Source organism: the organism of the source record quoted next, unplaced genomic scaffold, assembly GCF_019419815.1.
Source record: "Pyrus x bretschneideri cultivar Hongxiangsu unplaced genomic scaffold, Pyrus_bretschneideri_v1 Contig200, whole genome shotgun sequence".
NCBI lineage: Eukaryota > Viridiplantae > Streptophyta > Magnoliopsida > Rosales > Rosaceae > Pyrus > Pyrus x bretschneideri.
Window position 1 is genome coordinate 71,898 of NW_025999503.1, and position 8,924 is coordinate 80,821.

General features: G+C 37.4%; 2 protein-coding genes across 2 annotated transcripts; one reads left to right on the plus strand and one right to left on the minus strand.

Moving 5' to 3' along the window:
• The first annotated feature begins 624 nt into the window (after nucleotides 1–624).
• LOC125477207 (probable LRR receptor-like serine/threonine-protein kinase At3g47570) lies at nucleotides 625–4,945 on the plus strand. The gene is made up of 2 exons (XM_048584163.1): nucleotides 625–3,310; nucleotides 3,453–4,945. Exons 1-2 carry the CDS (start codon nucleotides 625–627, stop codon nucleotides 3,806–3,808), a joined length of 3,042 nt encoding a protein of 1,013 aa, XP_048440120.1. The 3' UTR covers nucleotides 3,809–4,945.
• Nucleotides 4,946–6,323: 1,378 nt separating this feature from the next.
• Nucleotides 6,324–8,555, minus strand: LOC125477208 (protein TRIGALACTOSYLDIACYLGLYCEROL 4, chloroplastic-like). Its single transcript, XM_048584164.1, has 3 exons — nucleotides 8,346–8,555; nucleotides 6,948–7,329; nucleotides 6,324–6,406 (listed from the first exon to the last, which is right to left on the minus strand). Exons 1-3 carry the CDS (start codon nucleotides 8,514–8,516, stop codon nucleotides 6,324–6,326), a joined length of 636 nt encoding a protein of 211 aa, XP_048440121.1. The 5' UTR covers nucleotides 8,517–8,555.
• Between the last annotated feature and the right edge of the window lie 369 nt (nucleotides 8,556–8,924).

Sequence of the window (8,924 nt, forward strand, 5' to 3'; positions counted from 1 at the left end):
GACCCGATTCGTTATCGTGTCGACCCAAACACCTGTTAATTTCGTGTCGTGTCGTGTCGGGTTATCGGGTCGTGTCAGAAATTGCCAGGCCTAAGCATGCGCCCAATCTGGAACTAGAGGAGTGAGGACGAACATTACTTGTTGGCATAAACAAATGACACGATAATACACCAAAATTAGGAATTGTCATTATACAATACCAAAGCTAACTATTGTTTTATTGGCGTACTATCGATATGAACAGGAACGAGCAATTTTTTATTTATTCGAACACGATCATATGATGTTATAATTTCACTCAACTTATAACTCGTGAGTTTGTTTTAAGTTAAAAGAATGAATACAATAACTTCAAAAAGTGAACATTCCTAATATTAGTTCACAAAATTATATTTATATTGAATTTATTCATCAAATTAAGAGAAAAAGATATATTTTTTTTGTCAGGACATCCCTCATCGAGTACGATAGCGATTGGGGTGGCTGATCCACTACGTACAGAACACTCTGATTATGATTATAAATTGGATGCTGCTAAAGCTGCTAGACAAACAATCAATACAGATCAACCTTTTTACAACTCAATTTCTACTTTCGCACAAAACAAATATCATCATCATGGGGATGGGGTTTTACAACTCCATTTCTGCAGTGTTTTTGTCATCCTTTTTTTTGCATGCTTTCATTCTTCACTCTTGCCTTCCTTGTTTCGCCCTTCCGGGAAATGAGACAGATAGACTCGCTTTGCTTGAAATCAAAGCTAGCATAACTCATGACCCTTTTGAAGTCCTGACTTCATGGAATGAAACCATCCACTTTTGCTCTTGGCATGGCGTTACATGTGGTCGTCGTCCTAAGAGGGTCACAAGGTTGAGCCTGCGGTCCTTCAAACTTGCAGGATCTATATCGCCGCATATTGGGAACTTGAGTTTTTTGAGAGTCATTGATCTCCGGAACAACAGCTTAGGCCATGAAATTCCTCCAGAATTCAGCCGCCTGCACAGATTGCAACACCTACGGTTAAACAACAATTCACTGAGTGGAGAAATTCCCACTAACTTGTCGCGTTGCTCTCAGCTCCTCGGGCTCGATGTTTGTTTCAATGTACTGATGGGAAAGATTCCAAAGGAGCTTGGCCTCTTGTCAAAGTTAAGGTTTTTTTCCATCCACGATAACCACTTTACAGGGGGAGTCCCTACTTCTTTTAGCAATTTATCATCTCTTGAAGGGTTCTCCGCAATTTCTAATAATTTGAGTGGCACTGTCCCGGATATTTTTGGCCGAATGACCAATCTTAGCTTTCTTGCTTTGGACCTAAATAGCTTTTCGGGTATGCTTCCTCCCTCAATCTTTAATCTCTCTTCTATCATAAACCTTATTATGGGAGGTAATGAAATCCAAGGGAGTCTACCCTCAAACTTAGGTATGGTCTTTCCGAGTCTCCAAACATTTTCTATTTCCAATAACCAATTCAGTGGATCTATTCCTGTTTCATTATCAAATGCCTCAAATCTATTTAGATTGGGGATCGGAGGTAACCACCTGCATGGAAAAGTCCCTCCATTGACGAATTTGCATAAGCTTGAGTGGTTAATCCTTGCTGACAACCATCTCGGAAGTGGGGGAATTGATGACTTGACCTTTCTCTGCGATTTGACCAACGCCACCCATTTAGAAATTCTCCAAATGTTTACCAACAATTTTTGGGGCACGTTACCTCAGTGCATAGGAAACCTGTCTTCTTCTCTTCAAAGCTTCATTATAGCTCAAAATAAAATATTAGGAAGTATCCCGAATGAGATTGTAAATCTGGCTAACTTAGAGCTTTTGGGGATGGACGAGAACCAAATTTCAGGTCACATTCCCCCTGGTCTGGGAAAGCTGCACAAGTTATATCAATTAACTTTTGATGGGAACTCTCTCTCTGGCAATCTTCCATCCTCTTTCAGAAATTTAAGTCAATTAAATGTGTTAAGCTTAGCAGGCAACAAACTTCAAGGCAATATCCCGCCGAGTTTAGCAGAGTGTCAGAATTTGAGGATCTTACATCTTGGTGCCAACAATTTCAGCGGTATCATATCGCAAGAAATCTTTGGTCTACTGAACTTGTATAATTTGAGTTTAGGACAAAATCAGTTTCTAGGCTCCCTGCCAGAGAACATAGGAACTTTAATAAATCTAGAGTATTTAGATATCTCTAATAACATGTTATTCGGTAAAATTCCCACAAGTCTTGTTAGTTGTGTAAAATTAGAGTACCTAGACATGCATGGAAATTTCTTCAATGGGACAATTCCATCAACTTTGAGTTCACTAAGAGGTCTTTCAGAATTGTATCTTTCTCACAACAACTTGTCAGGCACCATTCCAGAATTCTTAGAAGGTTTTATATTTTTGGAATCTCTGAATCTATCTTATAACAATTTTGAGGGCATGTTGCCGATCAAAGGAGTGTTCAAGAATGCAACGGCGACATCAGTTGAAGGAAATAGCAAGCTTTGTGGGGGCATACCTGAGTTTCATTTGCCAAAGTGCAAACTCCAGCATGCAAAAAAGAAAGGATTGAGCTTAACCATGAAATTGGTTCTCCCCCTCGTTTGTGGGATTCTTGGAGTCATTTTTGCACTAACCTTTTTGTACCTTTATTGCTCACGGAGGGACAAAAAGGGTCAAGCTGCAATTGATTCGGACAAATTTCCCCAGGTGTCTTACCAAAGTCTTCTAAAGGCAACAAATGGATTCTCCTCAACCAACTTGGTCGGTATGGGCAGTTTTGGGTCCGTTTATAAAGGAGTATTTGAGCAAGGTGAAACTATAGTTGCCATCAAGGTACTCAACCTCGTTTGTCGCGGAGCTTACAAAAGTTTTATTGCTGAGTGCAAGGCTTTCAGAAATATTAGACACCGTAATCTTGTCAAGGTACTCTCAGCATGTTCTGGTTTTGATTATCGCGGTCACGACTTCAAGGCCTTAATTTATGAGTTCATGGTTAACGGGAGCTTGGAGGAATGGCTGTATCCAATTCATACAATTAGTGAGACAAATGAGAGGCCAAGGAGCTTAACAATTTCTCAGAGGTTGAATATTGTTATTGATGTTGCTATGGCATTGGATTATCTCCATCATCATTGTGAGACGCCAATAGTTCATTGCGACCTCAAACCCAGCAATATTCTTCTCAATGAGGACATGGTTGCACATGTAGGTGACTTCGGGTTGGTGAGGTTCCTACCAAAAGCTGCTGAAAATTCTTCGGGAAATCAATCAAGCTCTTTAGGGATCAAGGGAACTATTGGTTATGCTCCTCCAGGTAAATACACTTGGTGGTTTATTTTTCCCTAGCTAGTATTTTAAAATTGTGCAGTATTTATTTTAAAATTTTCAAACATGAAATGAGCTTTTAGCATTTCACTAGAAAATTAGAATCTAATGTTCTGAATTGTGGAATGCAGAATATGGCATGGGACATGAAGTGTGGACACAAGGTGATGTGTACAGCTTTGGCATCCTCCTGTTGGAAATATTTACAGGAAAAAGACCGACCGATGACATGTTTCAGGGAACTTCAAACCTTTATAGCTTTGTGAAGGCAGCTCTGCCTGAGCAAGTGGAAGAGGTTTTGGATCCCGTTCTTGTTCAAGAGAGCAATCATCCTAATGAGGGGAGGGCAAGGAATCACATCCTAATCATAGAAAGTTTAATCTCTGTTTTAGAAATTGGTGTTGCTTGCTCAACGGAGTTGCCTAGAGAAAGATTGAACATCTATGATGCTGTGGCACATATGTGTCGGATCAGAAACAAACTTTGAGCAAATGGTATATGCGAATAGAAGCTTATTGTTAATAATGTGGTATAGCATGTAATAGTATTGATGTTATGTGAAAGCGTTCTCGTATTTGTTAGATAAAAAATGCAGTGCAAATGGCTAGTTGATCAATGTTTGCCAAACAAACTTATTTGCATCGAATTATGCTTGAACAATGACGTTCTAGCTTTGCCAAACATTATAGGACGAACACTCTGAAAGAATTAAAATTAAAAATTAAAAAACAAAGTTGTGGAAAGTATTCATCAAATTTCAAACCTATGTTGGATTTCCTGCTCTCTGTTGAGAGGCTTATCCCTGGTTGAAAATGGGAAGCATTCCATAGTAGTTTATTGCTTTTGTTATTTTATTTTTTTAGAAAACCTAGACGGTACGAGGAGAATTTTATTAATAACAAAAAGTAAGTTACACCTAGTCAGGAGAATATAAACCTAACTCCTCGTAATACTAGAAAAAAGAAAAAAAATACATGAAAAAGAAGGAGGATATAAACCTTACTCTTCTATAAACGAAACAATAAAGATACAAAAATACGCATTCATCAGTCATCCATTCATCAACATTTATGTGAGCATTCATCATCCATTCATCAACATTTATCTTTCGCTCACTCACTCTCATATTTCATTAAAATATTGTTTTACATATAGTTTGGGGGTGGTCCAGGCAACACAGAGGTGGGCATTCATCAAAGCCATGTCACGGAAAATTACATGAGCATTGACGAAATTTTAGGTCTATAAATGCATGAGAGAAACATTTCACAAATCCGTATGACTTTCAGAGATATTAAACCATGCTTAATTTTAACGCAGTGGAGGGATTTGATTTACCTTTCATTTTGTAGATCCGAGTTCTTGCAGCCATCTTTGCTGTGTGTACAGCACCTTCATTTGTGAGCCATTGCTCCTTGCATTTCCTATTCCCCGGGGCCTTACTCGGATCCCCAAGTCCACATACAGAAAACATACATGCATGAGTTATCCTTTCACAATTAGCACATTCACACCAACATGATTTGTGGGGGTGAGATTGAAGCACTTGCTTTTCATCTAAGTTAATTTTTTATATTTTTGTTCTAAAAAAAATAAAGTTTATTTATTGTTATAAATAAAGTAATAATTGTTCCACCGAGACTTTGCTTAGTAACTAGGTTAGTCATGCCCAATCAGCAGTGATCTCGCATCAAATAGTAGAGTCTTGGCATGAGATGAGGTGGTTAGTTGGTTTCATAGCCTTTTCAGCTCGAGTTAGTAAGGCCTTAGGGGCATTCTACACCTAGTGCCCCAAAGCCCTTGTGGTTTGGGAGCCATTGACCTAAAACTCATTACATGGGTTGGATCGAAAGTTTAAGTGAACTAACATTGCACAACCACTTTTATTACTATCTTCTTCTTCTTTTTCTTAAGCCTTTTCCCACCATGTGGGGTCGGCTGTGAGGGATGCAACACGAGGACTTTCTAGGCGGTCACCCATCCTAGTACTACTCTCGTTCAAACTCGTTTAACATTGGAGTTCGGATGGACTAGACTCTGTGGTGGTAAGGGTTTTAGGTTAACTTCAAAATAGTTATGTTTGAAGTTAGTAAGTATTAACTAAAATGGACAAGTGGTAAGGGTTTTAGTCGAGTCTTTTTAACCATGTTGATTCATTTTATACCAAATGAAGTTCATGAGTTTTTTTCTAATTAATTCTAAATGGCTTAGACTCTGTGGTGGTATTGGTTGGAATTTTTTAAAAGATGTTCTAATTTTAACATTTTTTATGGATTGCAACTTGAAAGTGAAAATTGCCATAGTCAATTTTTGTTGAAGTTTTTAGTTTGTTAGTTTTTATTTTTTGTTTTTGAGTTTTGTTTTGCTAGAGGACAGGCAAAAAGCTAAGTTTGGGAGTATTTGATGAGTACATATTATACCATATATTTTACCCTATTCTTAGTTATAGTTTATTGGTTATTTTGGTAGAATTTTGATACTTTGTTATGTATTTTCAATGCAAGGCATTCGACTTCCTCTTGAGTAAAAAATGATCAAGCGGATGAATTTTAGAGATTTCAATTGAAGGATGTTCATGAGTCTTTCAAGATGATTGTCCCAAAATTTCAGATTTTTCTACCAAGTCGTTTAACTACGGTGAAGAAAAGAAGGCACAGCGCGTAGCTTTCCCAGATTGACGTTTTTGAACATTATGGGTATTTTGGAGGTGAAGATGGAATATTTTGAGGAAGATTTGTTTTGAGGATTTGATGGGGACGATGCAGGTTTTGTAACACATTGTGCATAACTGCATTTAAAATATCTCTTACAACTTAAGGTGTGAAACATTTAAAAAGTTAAGGAATAAATAGAAATACCTGCTGCTGAAAGATTAGATTGATCCCAGGGGAGGACATCGGATCTTTTGCACTATTAGCTGAGGAACTCTTCAAACCATTATCACCCTTTTAGCCAAACCTGACGCTGAACAAATATCCAGGCGAGCATCAATCCAGGTCAGATCACCGTAGAGCTCTCCAAATTTTCCGTGCTGGAAAGTATAGCAGGTTGTACCCATCCTGAAACCAGGCAGTGCAGCCTCCACCTAAAATTTAATGCCACCATTGACCAGAAGAAGTGAGAATGGCATTACAAATTAATTTTGCAAACTAAAGGGAACTATATCACTAACAATGATTAATTTTGACAATTAAAGAATTTCGTACCTGGCCTTCCCTGGGGCAAACATCAGGAAATAGTTAAAGTAAAAACTAAAGATACTGCATACTGTCGGCAACAGATCTGGACTTGTAAACACAAAATAAAAATATAGAATTGTTCTGTTAGAATTTGTCTCTAGAATTATTTTTATTACTATTATTTTCTTTTACTGCAGTCACACCTACTAAAAGGAGGTGACATACTCCTTAAGTCTACTGGCTTTTAATATACTAAAGTAGAAAACTACACACATACAATATAAATGAAACTAAGAGGTACCAAAACATGTATACATGTATAAAAACATGCAAATGTATAAACTAAAAAATTATAATATACACCTGAGTATTGGTATGAAACTTCCAAAAAACTGTAACGAGATAATACAAGTTATCACAGAAAATATGAGTAACGTGTTAAATTACCAAAAACTCCATATACTGCAGCATGAGGTTCTTTAAGACGCACATCATAAGATGGCCGCCAAAACAAACCCTTTTCTTTCTGTATCATGATGTCTTTTCGTGTCTCATTTTGACTCCAAAGATCTTGGCTTTTTTCATAAGAAAAGGCAGCCTTTGCGCAGAATCCAGGCATTAGAGAAGGAGGTGCCTCATCATCTATGGAATTAACTGCCTGGGGATGACCACTGTTTTTATGTACACCAATGTGGTACCGCAATCCAGATTTGGAGACAAGTGATGACATATCTAAGGAAATTGACTCAGGCACATCCCAGTATTTTCCCTTATGGTCAACGAACAGTTCAGGCCATGCAGCCTCAAGTGTAATATCATGGTAAGGAAGCTGCAAACACCTTAAAGGTTGAGAAAATTTAATGCATGGCTCATAATTTAAACAGGAAGATAAATAAAGGAAATAAAGGTACAGACATGAACTTTTTCACTCAAACAGCTTAGGCAGCACATGTGCAATGTTAAAGGTACTGATATTAACTTTGTCAGTACATGGCTCTTAATTTATAGACATGAAACTTTCCAATTTTATCTATGTTCCCTGCAGTGCATATGTGCAATGTTATCAAGTCATGTAACCTATAAAGAAAAGTGGTAAACAGAAGAAACTTGTAAATTAAGATTTTTGAAGCATGTTGATATATACAAACCTATATCCAAGGTATGTTCAGGAAAGAAATGAAAAAATTGTGGCCTCATTTAGTCTCTAAGATTGGATTGAAATGGACAACCCACTATATTCAAGGTATGTTGACGAAAGAAATGAAAAAATTGTGGCTTACTTGAAGGTAGGAGATGGATTATTTTCCATTCCAATCCACCAAAATGGTAAGGATCAGAAGGGAGTATTTTCCATATCCCCCTTCTAATCACATCAATATGAAAAATCATTCACCCCTATCTTTAATACACCCTCAATATAGTAGTTTGTCCATTCCATTCCAATCCTAGAGACCAAACAAGGCCCTACTTTTCAACAATTAAGAAATTAGGAAACAATACTTTAAGATTATACATGCTGACAGAATCTGGTAAAGTTCAAGTGATACATCCCTATAATTACTTATTTTTAACTTCAATTCCTATAAGAGAAATTTGTCATATGAAAGAAAGAAAAAATCGCAGTTGGATGATACTACAACCTGGCATGAACAAACCCAAAAAAGAACTTTAAACCTAACAACTCCAATCAGTAAACAAATTATCCACCTAGCCATAGCAATTGTACAAAAAATGAAGAAATTGACACCCATAAATCCCTCAAACTAGCCGGCAAACAAGGGACAAAAGGAATTCTGACTGCTTAAACATTTGATTAAAGGTCAAAACAGGAAAGTAAATGCGTGCCTTATGAAAGAGCATCAATTTGTTGCGGCGTCCTTTTTTCTCACCATGTCCTTCTGTGCTCAACTTTATGGATGAGGACGGAGACAAAAGAAGTTGTGTGCATAATCCAAACGAATAAAGTGACTTGTCCAAGACATGCTTCACCACATCTTTCAAAGTAGGGACCCCCATCTCATCATTGGTAACTTCAGCTTTAATACAATAAAAGAGTTTCTTCGGGCAGAACTGCCCAATTAATCCAAGCCACCTATTTTCACGCAGATCATGTAACAAGGGAATTAGTATGTCGGACAACTGATAATGCTAATGTGAGATGACTTTGGTCTAAGCATAGGGATAATCCCAACCAGTGCTCTGATAAACCTGATAAAGCTTTGATGCTCTCGAAAAACATAAGAACTCGCTTGCAAATCAGTAAAATAACAAGGCAACAAAAAATTCATGCTTTATGTGCTATACCACTAGAACTAGGCAAACAAGCTTTGTTCGGCTGTCAAGCTTTCCACTCAATCTCTCTTTCTCACATCAAGTAATTCACCAATAACCCAAAGTTTATACAATATACCAACATCTTCCTAA

Bases quoted from the DNA above. Each gene is read 5' to 3' on its own strand.
- LOC125477207 (XM_048584163.1), top strand. From the start codon at position 625: ATGGGGTTTTACAACTCCATTTCTGCAGTGTTTTTGTCATCCTTTTTT. The intron at 3,311-3,452 runs GTAAATACACTT...TGTGGAATGCAG, and splicing joins TATTGGTTATGCTCCTCCAG to AATATGGCATGGGACATGAA.
- LOC125477208 (XM_048584164.1), bottom strand. From the start codon at position 8,516: ATGGGGGTCCCTACTTTGAAAGATGTGGTGAAGCATGTCTTGGACAAG. The intron at 7,330-8,345 runs GCACGCATTTAC...AGGTGTTTGCAG, and splicing joins AATTGATGCTCTTTCATAAG to CTTCCTTACCATGATATTAC. The intron at 6,407-6,947 runs GTAATTTAACAC...ATTAAATTTTAG, and splicing joins TGCAGTATATGGAGTTTTTG to GTGGAGGCTGCACTGCCTGG.